The sequence below is a fragment of the Gordionus sp. m RMFG-2023 genome, chromosome 4 (genome assembly GCF_954871325.1).
Source record: "Gordionus sp. m RMFG-2023 chromosome 4, tfGorSpeb1-WG-v2, whole genome shotgun sequence".
Lineage (NCBI taxonomy): Eukaryota > Metazoa > Nematomorpha > Gordioida > Chordodea > Parachordodidae > Gordionus > Gordionus sp. m RMFG-2023.
In genome coordinates, this window is record NC_088778.1 from 15,670,213 (window position 1) to 15,696,781 (window position 26,569).

At 24.6% G+C, this 26,569-nt stretch overlaps 1 protein-coding gene across 1 annotated transcript in view; it reads right to left on the reverse strand.

Annotated features, from left to right (window-relative positions):
• The window catches only part of LOC135927885 (protein SSUH2 homolog), a 78,588-nt gene extending 55,545 nt beyond the window's left edge, over positions 1–23,043 (reverse strand). The window contains exons 1-2 of the mRNA XM_065464127.1: positions 22,915–23,043; positions 1,061–1,222 (exon numbers count right to left, since the gene is read on the reverse strand). Coding sequence (XP_065320199.1) covers positions 1,061–1,222; positions 22,915–22,960 — 208 coding nt within the window. The 5' untranslated portion in view covers positions 22,961–23,043. The remainder of the gene's footprint in view (positions 1–1,060; positions 1,223–22,914) is intronic.
• Positions 23,044–26,569: the final 3,526 nt, after the last annotated feature.

Here is a 26,569-nt window from a genome sequence, read left to right on the forward strand (position 1 = left end):
TTGGACTTTTTCCTAAAACTTTGGGACTTTTCCTTTTTTGATATACACTTTTCCTAATTGTTTGGGCCTTTTCCTTTCTTTATTGAACCTTTTCCTTTTATAATTGCCCCTTTTTATTTATGATTGAAACTTCCTTTTTTAAATGGGAAACCCTTTATATATAATTAGCTCAATTTATAAGTATTATGATATTTTGAACAATAAAACAATAAAACTATTCTATACGTATCATTATTAATAAATAAAAATGCATTATAATTTATTATGGCCTAAAAAAACCAATGGTTTAGGAAGCCCCTTGAAGTGGTTTGCCTAACCCCGCTATTGGGGCTTGTTAGACAAATTTTTCACTTTTACAAAAAATAAAATTAAAAAAAAATTATTATATTCTTAAAATTTTTTATATGGCACCTTTATAGAGTGTAGGTTTATGTAACTAATCATATATTATTTTTTATATTATCTAAAAAAAACAGGAACTATAGCCAATTTTGTAAAAATCGGTTCGACTAACCCCAGTCTCTCCTATATTTCCAATTTTTTATTTTTGGTTTCATTTTCACTATTGTTCAAACTTTTATTTGTTAAATATTTGAAATAATATAGCTTCTAGTGTATTTAATCTTTAAAAAAGTTGATTTCCAAGCTGCTCTTTTAATTAATGGGCCAACATTTAATTTTTCGGGTGGTTTCCAAAAAATACTTTTTTCACTATTTTTGAGGTCCTCTTAGATTCCTGTGCCAATCTTAGTCTAAAATTTATGCCATGATAAAACATGAATATAGGAAGATTATAGGGTTCTCTAACTCTTTGTTTTTGGTAAAAATTGAAAGATGTCATTCACCCTTTTTTTACTTCCCTGTAATTAATTTTATATTAAAATATATAATTTTTATGATGTTAACCAGATGGCATTGTATATTTTTTAAATCTTCTTCTATGAAATTAATCGAAGTAAAGTTAGAACCTTCAAATAATCAGGCGGATTATTTATATTGTTTCAACTAATTAATAGTAAGGTAATATTTTGTTTAAAACTTTTTATCATAATATAATTACTTTCAGGGGGTGGTAGTTTCAATTTTAATTTTTTCATGTTTTTGAGCAACCATTTGTTCAGATCAATTGATTTCCCTATGTCATTTCGAATATAGCTTAAAATGTTATCGTCTTTATCGATAAAGCTGATAGTTCCAATAGAAGAAAAGGATCCATATGTTTCTGGGGAAAAAATACAAATAAAATTATATTACTATAAAACGATCTTTCTTTTTATCAATCATTGTAATAATATAATCATGTTTATTGAATAAATTTTTATTAATTAACTAATTAGCTAATTAGTTTCAGGGCCTAGATATTTCATACTATTTTTGAGGCTTTTGTTCTCCTACATTTTATGCTTTTGGCTATTTTTCCGTAATCCCCCCCTCCATCGCAATTTTGATTGTTTTCATAATATCATTTTAAGATAATAAAAATTTTACCCCCCCCCCCCCTAGTCAAAATTTTGCAAATATTTATATATCAATTTTCCAACCTAAAATTTATTTTTTAGAAATTTTATTAAAATTTCCTTTCCTGGTGAGTACACTAACATTATTCAAAAATATTAATAAAATGGAAAAATTTTTAATTAATTTATTTTATCATTATGATTATTTCTAGTTATATCTATTATAATTATTTCTAGTTTTATCTATTATGATTATTTTATCAAATTCAAAATTATTAGTGAGTTATGAATTAATAAGTATTTTTTATAATATTTTAATTATTAATAAATATATAGAATTTTTTAAATATTGTTCATTTTTACTTCCATTTTATAGAACAAACGAAATTCTTGATGAATTGGCAAATTTCCCACGAAAATTAAAAAATCATATCATAGTATTTAATAAATTTTTTTGTATAATATTGCATTTGATAAGAAGTTATAAAAACTTGTTTTTTAAATTATTTTCTAGTCAATATTTTATACACACTACCATTAGTTATATTCAATAAAAAAAATTTATTCTACTTATATTGTAAGAGAATTTAAGCTGAGGCTAGTTTTTAAAGCAAATTATATTAAAAATGACACTAAACTTTATTTCAATTTTACATTAAATTTTTTTTTTTATTAAATATAATATACCTAACTTAAAATAATAAAAAATTTGGTTATAACCTTTATTTCTTCTTTAAAATCCATAAGCGCGAATTAGTAAATAAAAGCTAAAAATATCAATATAATTATATTGAATTATGAAATTTAATAGAATAGCGACCCTGCCGAAGGCCTGGAAAAAACTGACAAAAGGCCAGCTAAAGGGGATTTTGAGCCCAAAAATTCTCACCCCCCCCCCATCCCCCATAAATCCTGGATGCGCCACTGGAAAGAGTATAGACAATAGTAGCTGAATCTGTAGATAAATAACTAAGAGAATGTTTTATCGTGTGGTGGATGAATGTCGTTTAGGCTATTGCAGTATTATCATCACATAAATTATTATTTTTGAAGTATGGTTAAATATTATTTATAATTCCTTATTTTTTAAATTGGAAATGTGTATTTACCTTGTTGAACATGTTTTTTGTCAGAGTTGTTAAAAGATTCTTTTTAAATGAATCTAGATACATACACATCGCCTGAAAACTACAATTTAAAAGATGTATGTAGATACAGTTACAATTTTTATCATACATATATGCGGGGTTCGCATTGTTCTCGAACATAAACTCTTATTATGAGAGCACATAATATGTAAACAACATTTTTATATTTTATTCTCATTTAATTCAAATTTGAACACCATATAAAGAATAATTAAAAATTGTCAATACCCCTATTTTTATCATTCTTTCGAACAAATTCTTATTCAAAACGAGGATTTATTAAAATAATATTAAACTTATAATTTATTTATTAAAAGTTAGAGGAATATCTATAAAATTATTTAAAAAATTCTAAACAAATTTATTTGCAAAATAATTCGTATCAATGCTATTGTTTTTAATAATGGGCGTCATGGCTAAGCAAGCATTTATATATTCCTTTACATGATATAAATATCCTTCACAATCTTGAATTGATATCTATAAATGGGGAAATAATAATATTTAATGAATATTTATATATAAGTTTTATTTTATATATATATTTTTTTTATTATATTAATCTTAATATTTTTTAATATATATTTATTTAAATATATGCTCATATGAGATAAAATGAACTTTGCATTCAAATATTTTTATTTTTAAGATAAAAAAATGTTAAACACAAGTATATCAGACAGAATGTATCTAAAAAGTATATAAAAACAGGCAACGATATCTCTAAAATAGAATCTAGATACAGATACTCTTTATAATAGTGTATCCAGATATAGATACGACATTTTTGTATCACGACAGTGAATTTTATATTGTATATATTATACAAATTGTGTATTTAAGCTACATTCTTTATCTTCTCTTTGTATAATTTAAACACTTTAGATCATAATTTACCTATTTTTTTAGAAGGCATAAAAATCCTGGACAAGAGGACCAGGACAAAAGTACCATAGATAATTCCCCAATTTTCAAAAAAATTAAATTAGCTTATAGAATGAAAGGTATTTGATTAATCGCTTGTTGAAAGAAATGATATTTGATATCTGCATATAATATTTTGTTTTTCTTCCATAGTCTTTGTCTTTCCTTATTCGTAAGTAATGATTATTAATTTAGTATTTTATGCAAAAATTATTTAATTCTAAAATAATCTAAGTCTTTGTCTTTCCTTATACTAAGTTTTATGATCTAATTTAGTAAATTAATTCCAGAGTATAAATATTACCAGCAACTTGAGGGCAAGAAATATGGAATATATTGTGCTAAATTTGTAAAGAAATACAATATTAAAAAATAGGTTTATTAATTGAATTTGGTTACAAAATTATGAAACCCAGCAATACAATTTAAGAAAAGAAAATCTATTCCGACATTTTAACAAAATTTAAAATTAATTAATAATCATAACACAACATATTAAAAATAAATTATTTGAATATATTATTTAGATTTATACATATATATTTTTAGAAGTAGTTACTTTTGGCAGTTACATTTCAAAAAATATAACTAGTTACAGTTACTTGTTACAATTTTTAAAATATAACTAGTTACAGTTATTTTTACAGGTAACTAGTTACTAATAATAGTTACTATAACAACAATAGTAATCCTCATCCTCAAAATATTTCGCCATATTCAGTAAATGCTTAAGAAAATTGGATTATCAGAAATCCCATACTTTCTATCGGCTTATTCCAATAACTCTGCAATTTTATCAAAAGAATGTGTTCAGGGCATTTTTCTACATGGGCTTGATTGTCTTCTTTTAAAATAATTTGTAAAAAAAAAAATTACCTAATGAGCTGCTATTCACATAAACCTATGGGTTTTTGTAGACCACGATCTGCCGAGGTGTAGATATATGTTTGAACTTTTAAAATACTTTTTGAAGTATTTGCTTAATTCTCAAAAATTTCCTCTATTCTTCTCTTCAAAAACCTCCTCATATTTTAAATGATCAGAAAATCATATTAATATTTATCTAATATATAAATTATATAATTTTCCACCATTGCAACAAATACAGACTATTCAACTAGGCTCAACGGTTGTAAACCTGTACAACATATGCACATATCATTTTATTTACAGTAATTATTGGTTTTATATATTAATGGCAAATGAGGCTGATATACTGGGTTAAATCATTTTTTTCATGGTGGTCGAGTTTGCTGGTTTTCTTCTCTGCTTATTTAGATATCATTCATATTCTTTGATAGGCCTATATGGCACCTCTAATGTTTAATAAAAAAATATATAATTATATTATAACATGAGATTATCATATAAATAATATACTTTAATATGTTTAACCAAATTTGTAGAGGAGTTTATTGAACTCTTTATCAATTTTTTGTTTGTACAGGCTTGACATTCAGTCTGTACATTGTCTTATTTGACTAGAAATATTTTTAAAAAAAAATTCTGTAAAAAATTTTAAGATTGGGATTTGATTCAGGGGGGTTTATTCCATAATTCCCTTTTCACTACCTTCTTCACTACCATGTTAATCATCCTGCAAATTAAAAATATTATATAAAATTGGTAATGATACTCTAAATTACATTAATATATAAATATTTATTCTTTCTTTATTTTGTTTTCGTGTTGTTATTTATCAATCTTAATGTGAGTTGTAAATTTTTAAGTTACTTTGGTTGTTAATATATTTAAAATGGCGGGAAAAAAATAGGGAAATTAATACAAGATTTCAAGAAGAAAATAAGGTTATATTCAGTGATGTGTAAATTTTTTAAACAAAATTATAAAAAAGTGTCCATATCTTTTGTCTAGAAAGTGAAAAGGATACAAGATATTTTCTGAATAAAAGATTCTAGATGCAGATACTATAAAAATGTCAAAAAGTTACTGAATACAAGGAATAATGGGATCTTGTAACTTGGATATAAGTATTTGCGGTACTACCCAACTTTTAATTAACTCGTATTTACCACTATACGAAGAATGATTAATGGTTTATACTCATTTTTAATATCGATCTGGATCCTAGATATTTATAGGTTAACTTTTATTGAAAAATATTATATAGGTTTTCAATAATCCCAAATTTTGTTATAACGATCAATAAGGAATTTTACCATGTTAATTGCAACTCTCATTGTAATGTAAAGTCCAATAATTCTAATGTTAGCTCCGAATCCTTATCAACTATTCTAACTTAAGCAAGTAATTTTTAATCCCTCACCAATATTTTAGAAATCTTCTGTGAATAGACTTTTCATTTAATCAAATTATTAGGGAAAAAAATTCTGCAAAGATCGGAGATTTATAAATAGGGTTTTTTTAGTTTCCTATAGTAATATTCCCCCTTCCCATGTTCAAATTTTAAAACAATATTTCAACTTTTTTCAGCATTTCCTATATATCATTTTCAAAAAAATATTTGTAACCAGAAACCACTCTTCCATTATATTTTACATTGTGATGATTGATAGATAAAGTTTAAACTTAAATCTTTTATAAATTCTATATAATATTTATATGCTAAAGTTTATAAAATTTGTAGTTCTCGTAAAAGCTATGAATGGGTACAAACTATCCCTGCTATAGCTCATCCTCCTTCGAAACTTTTTTTCAGAAAGATAAATATTGTGTTAAGTGTATAAAACTTTTTTTATGAATTTTTATTATGTGATTTAAGAATTAGTAAGGCGAACAAAATAAAATATATCATATATTTAGACTTATATGGATTTATTTTACTGCCGTTCGTCTCTCAGGGCTCGAATGATCCTAGCCTCTCCCCATATCCTTATGATCTTGTTTATTATAGTTATTCTCACAATTAAACTTGGGATATTTAATCAGGAGATCAAGTTTATTTTAAAAAAATTTTGTATAAAAAATTTAATACCCATTAAATTATTTGGTTTATAACATATTAGACTTATAATATTTAAACATTCCTAAATGCCTCAATTATTTTGGAATATAAAAATAATACATATTTTGCCTTCACCATCATTCTGTTTTATAAAATCATGATATAAAAATAAAGCCTTAAATAAAAATCGTTTATAAGTTTGTTTTAAGATGTATTGTTGAGGTTTTGTTTCATGGGTAAAATTATCACAGGCGCACCTCCAAAGCGGAAAATTACAAATAATTGAAATATTTTTTAAAACGTCTTCAGCTAAACTATCAAGTAATTACGTATTTTATGAAATTAGAAAGCCTAATATAAGTGCTCAAGTTTTGGCGGAATGGTCTGAAAAAGACCTCTCTTCGGAAAACGACACTTTAATAGACTCGATAATAGAACCGATTTTTTTTGCGTCAATCAAAATATTAGTTGACATCATGTAAATTGCATAGTTTATTCTACTAGAGCTTAAAGATAAATGATTGTTGTGTTCAAAATCAAAGTAGATCTTTTTGAATTTGATATTCACATACCTTGATTTGCACTTATGCCTATACCTATGGTTCAAATATTGTAGGAGCAGTAGAAGAATATTTCCTATCTCCAAATTGCTGTTAAAAAAACCTCGAATTAGCTGATTTTTAAAACGGCTAAACAAGATTTAGTCATTATATTACCTAATCCTCAAAATATTTTAAAAAGAGAGACAAACATTATTGCCAACTGCCAGATCTCAAAGCTTGTAGGTAATATATTGTTGACTAAAGTAATAATTTATCAGTTGCATTTTATAAAAGATGCACTAAATATATTTAAGAATAAAACTGTTAACAAGCGGGAGAATTAGCTTGTCTTGGACGTCGGAATTGATAGGAATTAGTAGGATATTTGTAGTCTGTTGAGGGGAATTGCTTGGTATACTTCTAATCAAGTAGGAATTTAATTTAAATATAAGATTTTAAATGATTCTTTATTATCAAAAGTTAACTGATAAAATTTATAATGTAACTCTTTTTATAACCAAAATAAATCAATTATGTAAAAAAAACGTATATCATGTAAAATCATGTTATCCAATTTACAAACATAGAATATATTATTACAATAAGAATATAGTGTTACTAAAAAACAATCGCCTTAAACCTTCTAAAATAAAAAAGTATCTTAATATAAAATGAATATATCGTTAAAAAAAGTATATAGTCGCAAACATGTAACATGCAACACTTCCAAAAAAAAAATAATAATAAAAATTAGTATCGGGGAAAAAATGTAATGGGAATTCATCTTGAAAAAAAAAGAATATAAAAATTGGGGAAAGTAGGGAAAGAACTCGCTTGGCAAACGAGAGATATCTTAAGTAAGGATAATACAATCAAAAACACAAACAAAATGAATGCTTTATCATTTATGGCCAAGGGAAATATTTTTCCATTTTTTGAATGCAATCAATATTAACAATATATTTTAATTTAATACTCTATATATCTTTTTTAGCGATATATTTTATATTAATATACTTTTTTATTTTAGAAGGTTTAAGGCGAATATTTATTTAATTTTATATTCTGTCTAAGGGATAAGAATTCCCTAACTAATTTTTTTTAAAGCAAAAGTGATAGGCACAAACTGTCCGTTGCTGGAAGTAGCGACTGGCAAGAATATAAAATTGTCGAAGTTTTTATATTTGTTTATCTTTTTAGTCTTTGCTACTCTAGTAAGTTGCTTTTTATATTGATGGGAAAGGATGAGATGCATGTTTAATCTCAAATAAGAGATTTCCCATTTCCCAAAGGATAGTAATCAAACTGTCAGGTCTAGACCTTCATTAACTGAAGGATTACGGGGTTCTATAATGTTATGAATACTAGAATTTTTTTAAAGTTAATATAACATATACAAAGAAAGTTCACAAATGAATAAAATTTTACTTTTTATTAATCTCTTTCCAATCCTACTATGGTCTAAATATATGGAATCGATCAAATTAAACAACTAAATTTAAGCGAGATATAAAGTGTTTATTCAAACCTGGATAGAAATAACTAAATTTTAACATAATTCGCTAAATCCATATATTTAAAATTAGGTTACAATATAATTCAGATTCATTTAAAATTTAGATTTAAATTTATGTACCAGTTATAATAATTTTTTATTCAATTGGTTAGATTACATTATCTCCAGTTCATTAATCCTTACTAAAAATATATTTTTCATTTATTATGAAGTATTAGAAAATAGAATTTTTTTATAATGGTCATTTTTTTAAACTAGAATAAGTGCACTGCAATAGTCATATGAAAATGAACAGAGTAGTATATAAAGATATTATGGTTTATATGTAACTCACAATATAAGTGTATACATATTTTTTCCTTTTTATATAATTAGCTTAAATATATCGTAAATTATAGTAAATTATGTCACTAAATGTTTGATATAAATTATATTTCTACAATAGATATAAATCATATCTCTTTAGTAAATATAAATCATATCTCTTTAGTAGATATAAATTATATTTCTACATTAGATATAAATCTTATCTCTTTAGTAGATATAAATCATATCTCTATAGTTAGATATAAATTATATTTCTACAATAGATATAAATCTCATATCTCTAAAGTTAGATATAAATTATATTTCTACAATAGATATAAATCATATCTCTTTAGTAGATATAAATCATATCTCTATAGTTAGATATAAATAATATTTCTACAATAGATATAAATCATATCTCTTTAGTAGATATACTTTAGTAGATATAAATCATATCTATTTAGTAGATATAAATCATATCTCTAAAGTTAGATATAAAATATACACCGTTTTTAGATATTTTCTGGTTCACTATGGTAATAAAATTTCATAATTTATAGACCTTTGGAAGGGGATATAATTTATAGTTCAATTCTAGTATCAGTTTAGATTGAACATATTTAACTTTAAATAGAATAGCACAAGAAATAAATTAAAAATCATATTTGATCACCCATTCCATTATAAATAAATAAATGAAAAGATGCAAAAGTTATCAATTATTCTTTTTCTTCTATTGAATAAAATAACTATTCTATATATTTAGTATTGTGTGGTTAAAATCTGAATTTTCATATTAGATTGTACTTGGATTATCGCAAGTTATTAAAGTAACATGGTCAGGGTTGGCAAGTAGGTCAATTGACCAGTCAAATTCAGTCAATTGACGGGTCAATTGACCGGAGGAGTATTTGACCTGTCAAATACGGTCGAATACTCTAAAAAATTTAAAGGAAGAATAAATTGAAAATATGTTTAAAAAAGGGAAAAAAGATGTAAATACATGTGATCACAATGTTTGCTTATTTTTTGTGTTCACAATATCAAGAGGAGAACTCACAAGTATGTGATATAATTCAAGAATTAGCTCTTTTACAAGATAGTGATGACCAAAATATTTTAAGTGATATAATTAATTTCAGAAGCAAAAACAGCATGTTTAATATAGCAAATTATGCGGAAAGTATAATTTCCAGAAACAATCAATTCCGACCTCTAGTTAATAGATTAAACTTTGTCCACCCTGCCCATTAAGAGACTAACAATTCCTAGTTCTACTTCTTCTTTAGAAAGAAATAGGTCGATTAGGGTTAATATTCTTATGAAAATGGAAATCGATTGAAGATCTAAGACATCAGGAAAATTGATTAAAAAATATTAAAGAAAATGATAATATTGAAAATGAATCAGAACAAGAACTCCGCTACAATAGCTACACGTTAGTTATTGAATGACAATGAATTTAAAAAATTAATATTATAGATTTTATTTTACTATTATATTCAAAATAAAGTTAATCTTTAAAAAAACATATATTTGAATTTGACCACATTTGACCGTATTTGACCATATTTGACCGGTCAAATATTGGTCAATTGACCGAAACGTATTTGACCGGTCAAATGCACAACCCTGAACATGATACTTATTTTATAACGTAATTTAGATGTGATCTTTAAGATGTTGGTAACGGGATTTAGCGCATTAATTTTTTGAATTCAAAGTACAGTTGAATTTTAAAAAAAATTGAATATCGAATAAATTAAATATATAGCGACTATAATGAAAATGATTGCAATAGATAATTTTTTCAAAAAAAACACAATGGTATATTGATATGATAGATATACCCTTTTTATTTATAAAGAAACAATAATATAAACACTTTCAAATTTCATGACATATATTAAATTCCTCATTATTATCACCCTTCGGGGGGCCAATGTTGAGTGACTTAAACCAAAACTAAACCCCGCTTGTGGGAAGATTAAATTTACAAATATAACAATCTTTGATCACAAAGAGCGTCTAAAATAAATAAATATTCGAATATTCTTATTAGTTATATTTGGTGGCCGTGCTTTATCTTTTTAAAGTACTGGTTCACGTATCCTTAAAATTACCGATAACACAAGGAATGTTTTTACCTTAGACAAAGGCTTTTTATTGCCATACAAAAATCAAAGCAGTTTCTTTGCTCCTTTCTAAGGAGGCAAACTAAAAAAATTTTTATCTAAATAATTATATTATACTAACATATAAAATGTATTTATATTAATATAAAATTGTTTTGATTCGAATAAAGCAAATTAATTGGCCGTTGTTGTCATCTGTGTTGTATAACGGCTCGATTCGAGCGGATTTTTGTTACTCAATATTTTAACCAAAAATATTTTACGCATGCACGTAGATTTTGCTCATAGCACAATGGTTAGACATCTATTAACAAAATTTTGAGGCTTAAGCAATATTTTTTGGCTCAAATATTGAGTTAGCCATTATTAGAAATGGGCTTAAAACTAGCCGTTTAACAACACTATCGCATCCATTACAACACTATCGCATCCAATACATAAAATACATTCTTATTTTATAGATGCTATTACATATATATTTTGAAAGTATTTTAAATCAAAATTTAATATTATTTTAGATTTATAAAGTACCTTAAAAGTAGTCTTATGTACAAAATAATAATAGCAGTAACTATAGCCTGCGGTTTAAAAGTGTTCTTGGCAACCATGGATTATCGTAATAAATTTACTTATAGCTGAATGGAGAAAAATGCACCACTTTTTAAATGCTTATTATATTAATACATTCTGTTATCTTCAATTAGACTAGGATAGACAAATAAATCTAAAGTGAATTTTTTTATTATAATCAGCTTTTTCTTTTTTTGTTTTAAAAAAAATGTTCTATAGCTTTATTTTTTTAATATTATAAAAACCTATTCATTGGCTTTTTTTCAATTTATTTAAAATCAAATAGCAAAACTTAATAACTTTTAAAATCATTCATTGCAAGCTAGGTCTATTTAAAAACGAGTACTAATAGAATAATATTATTTTTATTTGATTTAACCAGAGTTTTTATATAGATATAAAAATGTGGTATCTGTATCTAGATAGATTTTTTAAAGTATCTGTAACGAGATATTATTTTAGAGGTATCTGTGTCTGTTTTTAGATACTTTTTAAGATACAATTTGATATACTTTTATTTAACGCTTTTTTAAATTATAAATAAAAATATTTGAATGCAAAATTTATTTTATTTCATATGAGCTTATAATTTAAGTATATATAAATATTTATTAAATATTATGTCCGAGTTTATCAATAAACCAGACAAATTTTGATATTACAATCCATATTTTTATTATAGTTAGCATTCAGCAATTTTCAATTATTGAAAATCCTTCAATTATAAAAATGATCAAAACATTAGCTCCACAAAAAAATATAATTTGCCGACAGACAATGGTTGATAGAATTTCCCAAAGATGGGAAAATGAAAAGAAAGAATCATAAAAAGTCTAATAGGACCATCGCTAATATACACAATAGCAGATTGTTGAAGCGCCTTTCGCCGGTATATCTAACATTTAAATTTGTTTATAATTAAGAACAAATTATTTGAGCATTTTTAAGAAATGTTAATTTTTAGTTCATACACAGGAGTCACTGCACACCATTGTAAACCATTGTAAGTTAAAAAGGCAACTGAATTTGTAACCTATATTTTATAATCCAATAAAATTCACTAAAAATCTATATCTTTTAAGGTTTTTATGGTATTAACCTATTTACTGATATACTTTAATGAATCAATTTAATATAAAAAAAATGTTCCAATTGGGCATGGCTAAAAATAATATATGGGCTCCTACAAAAAATTTTTTTTTATACAGAATATTAGACGGGGGAATTATGCTAGCTTTACCCCCTCCCCTTCCCCAACAACACTGCCAAGAGAGTCTTTCTTTGCCTCCTGCCCCCACCCTTCTCTTATATGTTTTTTTTAAAATATAGCTCCTATTTTTTCTTTTTTAAATTGTTTACTTAATTTATTTTATATGTTATTTTAATATAGTTTTATATATTATGCTATTTTAATATAAATAAAGGTTTTTCGCAAAGATTAAAAATAATTTTCTCCTCTTAATCAGGGATGTGAACCCGGACCCGGACCCTAAACCCTCCTGGACCCTCGTATTTTGGCTGAACCCGGACCCGGACCTGGACCCTTTTAAAAAGTGGAGGGTCCAAGGGTTCAGGGTGTTAAAAATTTTTAACTTAAAATTTTTTTTTTTAAATTAATGTAGAAATATAATTTTTAAAAAATAATATAAAATTTTTATAATTTTATTAATTTTTAAAAAAATAATATAAAATTTTTATAATTTTATTAATTTTTAAAAAAATAATATAAAATTTTTATAATTTTATTAATTTTTATAATTTTATTAATTTTTTTCGTGGAATCTCTCTAAAAAATAGTCACTTTAAAACTATAATTGATAAAGCAAGGGATGTTGTAAAATATTTAAGAACTCCCACAATTGTTAGAATATTAAAATCCATGAAAAGGTAAATGGCAATTTTAGATTGCACAACACGTTGGTCCTCTATGTGTATGATGCTAGAGCGATTATTAAGTTTGAAAGATTTCTGTAATGATTTTATCATAGGAGCATGTGGAATCATTTTTTCAGAAGATGATTGGAATCAAGTAAAAGAGCTTACTAGTGAGCTGGTTCCTTTAAAAATAACAACATTAAGAGTGCAAGCTGAACAATTATGTTTATCGGATTTTTATGGCATACCCAAAACTCTATTATTTACAATACATTGGTGGTTACAACAATATCTACCGGTTGTAGCGATAACAATTATAATGATAACGATATTGATGATCTGGAAATTTTACTATTAGATAGAGAAAAAAGAATTAAATTATCATCTGATAGAAAGGAGCAAAAAATATCTATTGTATCTTTAATAGAAAAGTTCTCGGAAGTTATGAGAATAAATAGAGATGCAAACATTTTAAAATTCTGGGAGAAAAATTCTTCAATATATCCAGAATTATATACCTTTTCTAGAATCGTCATGGCTGTACCGGCGACACAAGGACAATAATTTATGTATTATAAAAATGACTATCTATTTTAGGGAAGCGTAGAACGTGGATTTTCATCGTTGACTAATTTACGTGGAAATCTGAAGGATGATATTTTAGAAGATATCATGTCATGATTGTGCGATTGAATAAAATATTTTAAATATAAATTATCTCATTTCGAATTATAAATGTGTATATATTGAAGTATAATAAAAAATGTATGAAAAAAAGTCTTATTTTGAGTCATTATTTTTATGTTTCCTCTGAACCAGGACCCGAACCCTGGACCCGGGTCCTTTTTATATTACCAGACCCGAACCCGGACCCTTTTTTTTTGTCGAAGGGTTCACATCCCTGCTCTTAATACATTTAAATTTTAAGTTAAATTTTTTAGGAAAATTTGCTATTTTTTCAATTGGAAAAAAATATTCTACAAACAAATAAAAAATATTGTAAATATTTTAAAAGATGAATATTAATTTTATTTCACAAAATTGAATCATATTATATTTAAAAATTTAGGCCCAGCCCTAATTTTTTTAATAAATATTAAGCATACCCAATCCTAAATTAATATTAAGAAACGGATTGGGCCTACTTTTGCATATCTCTAGTATGTGTTAAGACTTAATATTTATAATAAATATTTTAGCAGTTAATCACCACAAAAAACTAAATTCAAGTCCGATTGAGATAATAATTTTTTAAAAACTTATAAAATGATAAATTCTCTCAAACTCAGTATATTATATATTTTTTAATTCTAATAAGTGAGACATGGATTATGGCGACCGAAAAGACAAATGTCAATAAAATTAAAAGTATACTTTATCATTTTTAATAATTAATTATCTAATTTTATTTGTAAATAATATTTTTAAAAAATTAAAATTTTTCTCAACACCTGTGCTAATTGGGAATTTTTTCTTAGTGGGGCACTGCCTTTTTCCATTTTTTATTGTTAATAAACAGATTAAATTAGAATATGAATTAGGTAATAAGTAAATATGTGCAACATATTAGAAAAATTTAAATAATTGATATTAGTTAGGTAATATTAATACAGATTAAATTAGAATATGAATTAGGTAATAAGTAAATATGTGCAACATATTAGAAAAATTTAAATAATTGATATTAGTTAGGTAATATTAATCACGATTAATACAATATTAGTAGATCTATGCGCCGCCTGCAATTTTATTCACACCGGAAAAGTCGCCGATTGAGATAAGCGGCGCGACCAGACTCACCGCATGGCGGCGGCGCGGCATGCATAATTTTTAGAATGCTTTAATTATATTTATATATTAAGTTATTATTATTTAAATTTAAATTTAAATATTATAATATTAATAAAATATAAATATGAATTGTATTCTATTGGTATATAATAAATAGTGTATATCATTTACATTCATTCATATTCATACATCATATTTCAATACACAAACATAAATACATATTAATTTTTTATGGACTTACACGTTTTAAACCACCCTAGTTTGTTTATTGCTAGTTCTAATTGATGTTTTTTGAGTATCTTTTTTAATGTATAAACGTAATATATAACTGAGTTATTAAATTAATTAAATAAAACTTTATTTTAAAAGTTTAATTTGCTTCATTTCAGCTCTAATTAATTTAATGTTTTTTAAATATCTTTTAAATATTTAAAATAAATATAAAATCTAATAGGGTGAAATTATGTTCTGATATGCTGCTTAGATTTAATGCCATTTTGATAAACAATAAATGAATAACTGATTTTCTAAAGGTATGAAATTTAAATAAAATGATTATCAAAAAATTAATTGTCTAGTTTGATATTTGCTTCCTCGTCAGAATTGCCTGATAGGACAACTATTAGTCGGGATGCACTAGATGATGTGTATTCATCTATAAAGGCACATGTTTTAAATGATTCTGGATCAAAATTCCCTTCTATCATTTTCAATTTTTGGGCAGATCATTCCAAGCGTTGAAATTATATCACTTTTAGTCTTCGTAATTTAAATGAAGATTTTGATTTAAAATATTTTACCATGAGAACTAGAAACGTTCCACAAAAGCATGCTGGTGAAACTATATTATCTGAGATCGATACTATAGAAGAGGAATTCTATTTAAAAACAAGATAATACAGATACTAACTGATGCTGGGACTAATGTCAAAAGATGCGCCAAATTGAGGGATTATGAGAATTATTTATGCTTAGGACATGAATTTCATAATTTAGTTACAGTTCATGGTATAAAAAAAAAGTTGACAGAATTAATATTCTGATTAAAAAATTAGAAAAATCATTCAGTCCTCAGATATCGAGTAGCTGATTTGGAATGTAGAACTGAGGATGAGCATCGTAAATGCCTGCAATCAATTAAATGAGACAGGCCATATTTTGGATATTGATGATTCTGATCCATATCTTGATCAACATTTTAATATCCTTGGTGATGATAATATATTACCTTGTACCAACAGATCTAATTAATACGAAAAGCTTTAAAATTAAATTGCCCTACCCCTGACACAGCATATTAATTTTGCCAGAAAGTATCCGTCCATAATGTTAACAAGACCATAGGGTTAATCACAGGATTCTATAAGTAATGTTCTAAATAAAATAGGAAAACAATTTAAAACTTTTTAATAAAGAATGGATATGAAGTTTACAAATGATTAAATCCATTCAGAGAATAGGTGGATTTTCCTCTCACAAGGGATTAACAATAAATTTAGGATTATTATTTAGCAGTGAAATAGAAACATATATATAAATCAATAAATCTGATTGCCTTAATATCATTTGCCCAAGAAGAATATGCCAAAAAAGCTTGACCATAAGCTTAATTAATGAACTTAAAGGAATTTATATTATATTTTTATTAATAAAATTATATTTCAAACATTAAATCTCGATACTACTCGATCCGAGATTTCAAAATCTTAAAATTATTTCAGAATATTTAAATTAGAATTCTACTACATCATTGCAATTTTTAATAAGACATTTAAAACTTTTGAACATGATAGAAGAGATTCAAGTTGAAGATAATGGGCAAACAACCAGTTCATATACAGCTAAAATCGCTCTTAAACATTTCCTTCCAATGATTATAACAATATTAGCAATATAGAGCAAGAATGCCATATTTTGCTCCAATATAGAATATCAGAAGAGGATGCAGAACATTTTGGGGGAAAAAGCGACTGGATCTTGGCTTGCTAATTTAGCTAGGAAGGTTCTTTGTATACCTGCAACCAGTACACTCAGATTAAGAATTTTTTCCATCGCTGGATTAATATTTAATGTAAAATACTTCATTAGGTTCCGCCTATCCTGATAAAATACTGTTTATTCATGACAATTATAATTTTACTAAATCTGATTTCTTTTCTTATATTATATTTTGCTTGCACTCCAAATTTATATTTTAATTTATTTTAATAAAAATCAATAAAATATTAATAATATGTATTGTTTAACTCTCATCTGAGTAAAAATGCAATTCCATAATCTATTTCTGAGAATGAGAGAATACATAAATTTAAATAAGAGTGAGACAGAATAATTTAAGAAATGATTAATTTACAATGTTAAAACTAAGCGTGCTAAAATAAATTATAAAAAAATATAATACATTGAATTATAAATTAAAATTTTTTATAAAATAAATAGCATCCGCGCTCGCCATTAATTTATTAGGCGGCGGGGAATGGGCAAAACGCCGAACGCTGATAAAAAAAAATTAAAAAACTGCCGCAGTCAATTGAGGCTTCGGCACACAGGTTTAAATATTTATCTAAATCTAATATTAGCATGCTTAATGTAATATTAATCATACTTTATCTAATATTAATAATGATAATTTATGTAATAAATATTTTTTTACATTAAAATTCACTTCAAAATTTATGAAATGACAAAGACGTTCTGCAATATTTTGTTTTATGCCCCCACCTCTTCCATGTAAATACTGCTTTGCTGCTCATATTATGAATCTTAAATTTGTGCGTAATTGGCATGTTTCAACACCTCCATTATAATTATAATGCTATTTTAACTTATTCATTCTTTGTTCAAATAAATTAATATTTATTATAGAATAGGACTTTTAATCATATATAAGAGAATTATTAGTTTAGAACCTTTATTAAAATATCATTTTGAAAAAGTATAAAATATTATACTACATTTTTGGGACTTAACCTTAATAAGTTCATGACGGAAATTTACATTTTTGATAGCAATCCCAGCCATTTACCGAGCTATAAAATTGTCAACCTCGATCCATCTCTATTAGTTTGTCATTATCAGATCCCTCTATCTCAGGAATCGTTTTAACCAAAGATTCTAACAATATTTTCTGGATCAATTAATAAACATATACTTCCAGCACATCAGAGCTTTTACATTATTCGAAGATAAATCTATATTACTAATATATTACATCTTTGCCCTTTCTCTTAAAAACAGTCATCAAGATGTGGATATCACTTTACAACATCTTTTTAGAGAAAGTTTTAAACCTAAGTTTATACTTTAACTGAAAATTAGCCCAATTACCTCAAAAAATGTGGTAAATCGACCTATGTCACTTGTCTCTATCGCTTAACCAACAATTTTATATTAAGCTTTATTTCTTCAAATGTTTACTAAAGCAGCCCTATCAATGAGGCAAGATAACGTTTCTCCAAATACAGTTCTTCCTATAATATTAATATCGAAATCGTTTATCAATTTATCTTCCTCTTCATATCTTAAAGTTATTCAACTTCAAAACGAAGATAAAATCGGTGATCCCAAATGGTTGGAAGCCTTACATAACAAAAACCTGACGAATATATTAATCAATGAACAACTAAACTCAGGGTTGCATGAACTACACTCAGCAAATGTTAAAGAAAGACAGGGATTAAATTGCATAAAAGGTTAAGGCTAGCAAAATGACACATTTCAATCTATAAATTAATAAGCCTTCTTTAAAAAAAATATATTTCCAAAGTTTTAGAATCCTGCATTCTATCAACTATGGTGGTGTAAAACCTGACGGTTTCACCACTTTTCCATGAGCTATAGGCAAGTCAGCTTACAGCAACTTACTTACTTTAGCAAAGGCCAAAATAAAATAACAAATAAATGCTTGAAAATTTTATGTTCTCCCAGATTATAACTTCCACCAATAGACAGTTTTACCTATCACGTTAGCTCTTTTACAAAATTTAACTCATAAAATTTAAATAGAAACATTTAGACTTATGAAATACATATTCCTCATACCATTTTCAGACTGAACGATTTTCAAAACGGTTAAATAGACATTTTCCTAACGATTTTTTTTTTCATTTCAAACAATAATTTGTCTAATTAATTTTTTTGCATAATATAATATTTTTTATAAAACTTAGTAGTTGATAGCGTTCAGGTGCTATTTAATTTTTAATAACAATTATGTTTTTCTTAAGAAAAAAATTTCTTTTTAATGATATATTATTTTTAACAGAGTTGTGTAGAGCGCTATCATTTTTGGTAGGATAGATAATAGCGCGCTACTTTTTTTCAAATTGTTTATTTTTTTAGTGCACTACTTTCTAAAAATATAATGAATGTAAAAAACATGAAAATTTAAATATAATATCATAATTAAATACTTAATTTTGAAATTGAAATTTATATTTTCAATTTGTAATTTATATTTTCAATTTGTATTTTAAACCTAAATCATCTGGTGTAAATTATTTAAAATGTCATCGCAAATGGATATCTAAATCGATGTAAGTGAGTCAGACAGATATTAATGAAATGGAAGATACCCTGAAAGAAAATTTTATTGATAACAATAATACAAATTTTCATTTCCAAAATTTGAAAAATATTTTCAAATATGTAAAAACAATGGCTATAAATTTATTTGTCTGTAAAAAAATAAATCCTCAAATAAAATGAGTAGCTATAAACTCAAAAAACACTTAAAGGTATTTGTCATTTTTAAATTATAATATTTGTGAGAATGTTCATGCCAACAGTTTTGAAGAGAGAGAAAAACATCTTATGGTATAGGGAAGACTACATCCAATAAGACCTATTCAATTCAAGCTAAATTGATTAATAATATTTCACATGCCAATATTTCTCAGAAATTGGCTGATAAAGAAATTGCCGATATAATTAATACAGTTCAACCAATGTCATTGGTTTATAATCCATCATTTACCATATGATTAAAACTCTATCCCCTGGTACAACAATTTTTTGTCTCCAGACACTAATGATTAAGATAGCCGACAAAGATGTCCTAGTTAAAACCATAAAAACTACTTCCACTGATAATTTTTCTGAAATAAAGGATACTAATATAATAGAAAATCCCATAAACGCATTTTTTAAATATAAAAATACTCAAATGATCATTTTTGATAATTTTTCTTAATTAAAATATGTTTATAAAATTAAATACTCCTTGCCCTCAAGTGCTAGTGTTGAGAGATTATTTAGTAAGGTGAAACTTATGCTTTCAAATCGTTGCCCTAGTCTTGAGGATAATAGTATAGAAATGATTTTATTATCAAAATGCAACAAAATAAATAGAAAATGAATATTTCCATAAATACTTATTTTTATTACATAAATTATAGTCTTTTTACATGAATTTTTTTATAATCAAAACTAATTATTTAAATATTTATAAATGTTGATTATTATGTTTTATATACTATGCAATTACATTAGGCTGTGTCCAAAATGTTTTAAAAAAATCTTTAAAATTTTCATAAATTAATAACAAACCATTTTGGACACATTCAAGTTTTATAAAAATTATAATAAAAATTAAAATATTCAAAATGCTTGATATAATTCAACTATTAGTTATTTAATAAAAGATATGTAAATATTTAATTGTATTTATTATTTTTCAGTTATTAAACTCTGTATATATGAACCTATTATTTGATAATGGTTATATTTAAATATTATTTATATACTTAATAAATACATATATGTTATAAATAATTGTAACAATGAATCTCTAAATTTTAAGTCATTTTGCACCAGAGGTTCCTGTGCACTCTTATGCTTTCCATACAATTATTTTCTGACAATAAAAAATATAGCTATAATCTTTTGGGTTAGTATATTTATAAAAATGGGCAGTATTATTTAAAAATTGCACCTACTAATTTTTTTATTAAAATTTCCCAAATAAATAAATTTTGAATAAATTTTATTCGAATTTATTAATATTTATTATTTAAAAATTTTTTTTTTTAGAAATACCGAAAAATGATAGATGACACTATTTTATTTTTACATGTTTGTTATTTTTTTCTTCAAATTTTATTTATTTATATTTTTTAGATTGGGTTACAGCCTTAAAACAAATTTATTTCTAAATTTTTTATATAAAAAGTGGCCTAAAAGTAGCCAATGCTACTCTTAAAAAATAGTCGCAGCGCGATACTTTTAAAGTAGGGTTTAACATGATTTTTAATAACATTTATGTTTTTCTTAAGAAAAAAAAATTCTTTTTAAGAAGTATATATTTTTTTAACCAACTTATTATTTTGTTCTTAAATTAATGTTTTATTTAGTTTTATGTTTCATATATTTTTTAAAAAAATTATTTTAATTCTTTATTTTGTTTTAAGTGGCATGTGAATTGTAGACAAAGACCTTCATGGGCCTTAATTTTTTAATCAGGTCCCCAGGCCCGCATTAAAAAAATTTTAAGACCCAGGCCTGGCACTGCCCATATTTAATATAAAAGAAATTCCAAAACCCTTCCATACCCTTAATAAGTTCCAAAATTTTCCTAAGCCCATATCCAAAAATTGAGATATTGTATTTAATGAAAATAACAATATTTTTATGTATTTTAGAAATTATTTTGTTCGCAATACTGAAATTTTTTACAAGAAAAAGAAAAAGAAAAAAAATAATTTTTAAAACCCAGTCCTTTTAGAAAATATAAGATGAAGATCACTAATAGTTACACATAAGGTGTAAAAGAAGTCTTTGAGATTACTACTCTAGGAAAAAAAATGCAAAAACTCTTTATAACCCCAAGTTTATTATAACTCCGATCTATGCTCAACATTGAAAAAAATATAGAAAAAAAATATATATAATTTTGAAATGTTAATTAAAAGATTTTATCCAACGTCTAATTAATGGGCTATGATTAATTAAAAAAATTATCTTTTTAGTGTACCCATGGGGTTGGGCTGAAACATTTAAGTCTCCTCTGTCCTCTTCTTATCAAATTTTTAAGTTTTCGTAAATGTCATTTTAAACTAATAATCTCCTCATCCCAATAAATGAAGAATATGAATATGTCATAATTTTTTAATATTATTAAGTTATTTTTTTTGTATGAAAAAATATGTAAGACCAAATTGTTTAAAAAAATGTAATCCACAATCCCCCCCCTTATCCTTTAAGGAAAATTTTTTGAACGATATCTTATATATATTTATTTAACTTTGAGCAAGAGTTTATTCATTTTAGAGCCTATTCAAAAACTTTATGGAAGAGGGGTGGAATGATATTTTAGTTATTACTATATTTATTATTTTCCTTATTAAATATTTGATAATTGCAATAGTATGAATTGTTGTATAACATTTCCATATATTTTTACCAAGTTTCTTATAAAATAGCTTATCTATGTATTTGTGTTTTTTTAAAAAAAATTATATCAACATATTTAGATAAGTAGAGCAATTTTATAAGAAATTTATTAAAAATATATGGAACAAAAAATCATATTAACACTTTAACTATGGAATCAATATATAAAAAAGTCAATTTAAAATTCTTATGAATACAACAGTCGTCCTGTTTTAGCTAATTAAATTTACCTCAAAGAGATATTTTTTTAATAAATAAAATCATTCATATGTTCAACAGTTTATTAAATAATATTATTATCTTATAAAATTCAGTATCATTATTATCGTTACTTAGACTAGGTCTACTGCCAAAGTACCTTGAATTCCGTTTATACATCTCCCAGTATAATATATAAATATGCAGAATATTTTAACGTTAATAACCGTTTTAATTAATTAGTCAATTATTTACAAATTTTTAATCATACTTTATTTTAATAATTAATAATGACTATAACAAGAACAATTAAATATATCATTTTCAATTATATTGGGAATTTTAAAAAATATTACAATGGGTAAAATAATGAAAATTGAATATAAAAAAAAATCAATAATACAATAAATTTTTCTTCTATTTCTAAAATTTATATTCTTAATAAGTGCAAAAATAAAATAAAATTTTTCCCAAATTTTTATGTTTAACTAAAAGCAACTAATATTTTTAATTAAAATTAAAAGAATTTTATTAATTATATCAGAGAAATTTAACCATCGGAGTTAGATTTTTATAATATAATAAAATCTAAATCGGAAATAAAAAAATTTTTTTTTTTAAACCATTTACGTACGATCATTTTAAACAATAAACAGTACATTTCAAATATATCCATACCTAATATACAGCAGAATTTTTAAGTCATGGTTGTTGATTATATATATAATATTAAATTAATTAAATTATTCTGTTTTCTTTTTAATGATGGGATATAAAAGAAATAAACCTGCTTTAGGAATGGATTAAACGTTATTTGAACCCGACCTTGATGAAAATACTTTTAAAAAACTAAATTATACCTATTAAAAAAATAATCATTCTTCCGTTTGGGTACGGTATATTTTTTTATTTATGACAGATACCTTCAGACCGATTGTTCTTGATAGGGATATCTAGGGACGGATGGGATGCAATCCCGGGCATCCTAACGCAAATTTTAGGAGAGGACATGCTTTAATGCAAATATTTCTTCACATAATAAATTTTTTCTTTATATTTAAATATAAAATGAATATAATAAGCAACAAAATTATTAATCGTAAATGCAAATTAATTTTTTGCTAGAAATGTCTTAGACTGGAATCAAAATGATATATTATATAATATTTTTTAAAAAGATGATCGATAATGATTAAGAGTAGTTTTTTAATTATATAAAATCAGCCGATAAAATTGTTACAATTAATTTTTAACAAATTTTTTCTTACTTGGTTTTTTTTAAATTTTGTTTATATATTTTTTTGGATATGATCTTGGTTTTAATATAAAGCTGATTTTAAAATTTCATTGTTAATATTTTGAGTGGAATTAATATATATAATGTATTATAATATAAATCTCAACGTTTATTTATATACTTAATCAAACCCAAATGAAAATTCGCTTTATATGCTGCAACCTCATTAAAATAATTTTTAAGTATCCTTTCCACAATCGCCATTAAAAATTAATAATTTTTTTAACATAAATTTTATAATAGATTTTTTTTAAAATATAGCCTATAGCGAGTTATCATTTATAAATTTAGACAAATTCAAAAATTTTAGAATAATTTATATGATATAACAAATCAAAAATTATATGATTTTAATCTCACCAAGAGTCATATATTAGTATATGGTAAAATCTTAACATGAAAATTTTATAACTTTAGGAAATATTAAGAATCGAATATAATACACATCTTAATTCTAATTTGTATAAAAATTTTATTCATAAATCGCTGGTCTATAACAATATCGATAATATTTAATTTTATTTAAAAAAAATTTGATTTAAATTATAGAAATCAACTTTATTTGATTTTTTTAAATCAATGATTAAATTATTTATCTATATTAATTGTAATAATTACATTATTATAGACAAGTGTGTAAATTCGCCCTAAATTAATTTATCTACTCTAATATTTTCAATAAATAAATTATTATATTATAAATGAATGTTCATTTCATCCAACGGTGCCATCTTTTGTTTGTAGCTGGAATCAATATCTCTTTTGTTTGTCATAGTCTTTTGTTTATGTCTTTTATTGATATCTATTTTTAATTATTTTTTTATCCCTATATTTATGGCAATTATTTAGACCCATTTTATAATAATTTTTAAAAAAAAACATTTGATAGAAATGTATAAAAACGGAAAAAAATGCCATAAACATTTAAAAGCAATAAAATAAAAAATTCTGTTTTTATAAAAAAATATAGAAAATTGGGGAAAAATAACGAAAATAGTAAAACAAAAAAAACAAGTTTAAATATCAATTTGACAAATTTATTAAATTTTTTACAAATATAGTTTCTTAAAAATTTAACAAGATGACTTTATGGGATTTGATTTTTTGAAGGCCTAGCCCAGACTCGCAGCAGAATAATTTGTAGGCCTCGGCCTGGCCCATATTTAAGATTTAAATAAATTCCCAAACCCATAATAAATTTCCAAAATTCTTCGAAGTCCTACCCATGCCTATATCCAAAAATATAATTTATTGTATTCAATGAAAATAACAATATTTCAATTTATTTCTGCAAGCATTTTGTTTGCTATATTGAAATTTATTATTAGAAGAAATAACTAGATTTTTTTTGATTTACAACTGATTTAAATTAAATCAAATGAAAAAATTTAAGGCCCAAGTCCTGCCCAATTTAAAATAATTCAAACTCAGGCCCCATATATAATAGGATATTATGCCCATATCTGGCCCAGATCTCTTATTGTGATAATGAAAAATTTACAATAAAATATTGGTCGATTATATTGATAAATATTTAAAAATTTGCAATAAAATGTTGGTAAAATATTTCACAAGGATTGTAGGTAATAATTTTTTTTTTAAATAAACATGAAAAACGGGTATTTTAGTATTAATAGTTATATTCTTTAATACATATTTTTTACAAATACCTAACTTTACAATATATTTTATTATCATTTTTATAATCCAGTTTAAAAAAAAGGATGTTTACCAACTCGATTTCAATTTTTAGAGTATACTTATACAATATTTATAATTGTATGTTTTAGTTTTAGATATATATTTCCTTTATATTTTTGCAAAATTATCTATGAAATTTAACATATTTCATAATAACTGAAAATTTGTTTAATAAAATATTAGTATGAAATACATTTAGGTTTATATCTTGTATAAGAGTGAAACTTTTAACGCTGGGTTATAAAATACCAATAATATAATATTTGTAAGATTTTTATTATAGAATCAAATAGAAATGAATTTAAATGGATAATTATTTGTTTGGTTCGAATCAGAGACCTGTGGCCTTTAAATTTTAGATCAGGTCGGGCCAATGCCTGCTGTAGAAAATTTTTTTAGGCACAAGCCAGGCTTGACCTATATTTAATATTAGAAAAAGTTCCCAACCCCGGGATAAGCCTATAATAAGTTTCAATAAATTTTACCAAGCCTCAAAAATATAATTTATTGTATTTAATGAAAACGTACAATATTTAAGTGTATTTAGGTAATCATTTTGTTTACAATACTAAAATCTATTATTATTAAAAAAAATCAATATTTTTTTAAGTTAGCAATTTTTTAAAATAAACTAAATTTAAATTTTTTAGGCCTAAGCTAATTTCAAAGAGCCAGACCGGCTAGAATATAATATTCGGCGTGCCTGTAGGGGCCTACGAGCCGGAGGTCAGCTCGGCATGGGTCTCTTGTTCGAATATAAATAAACAAATACAATTTTTTAATTAATTTTA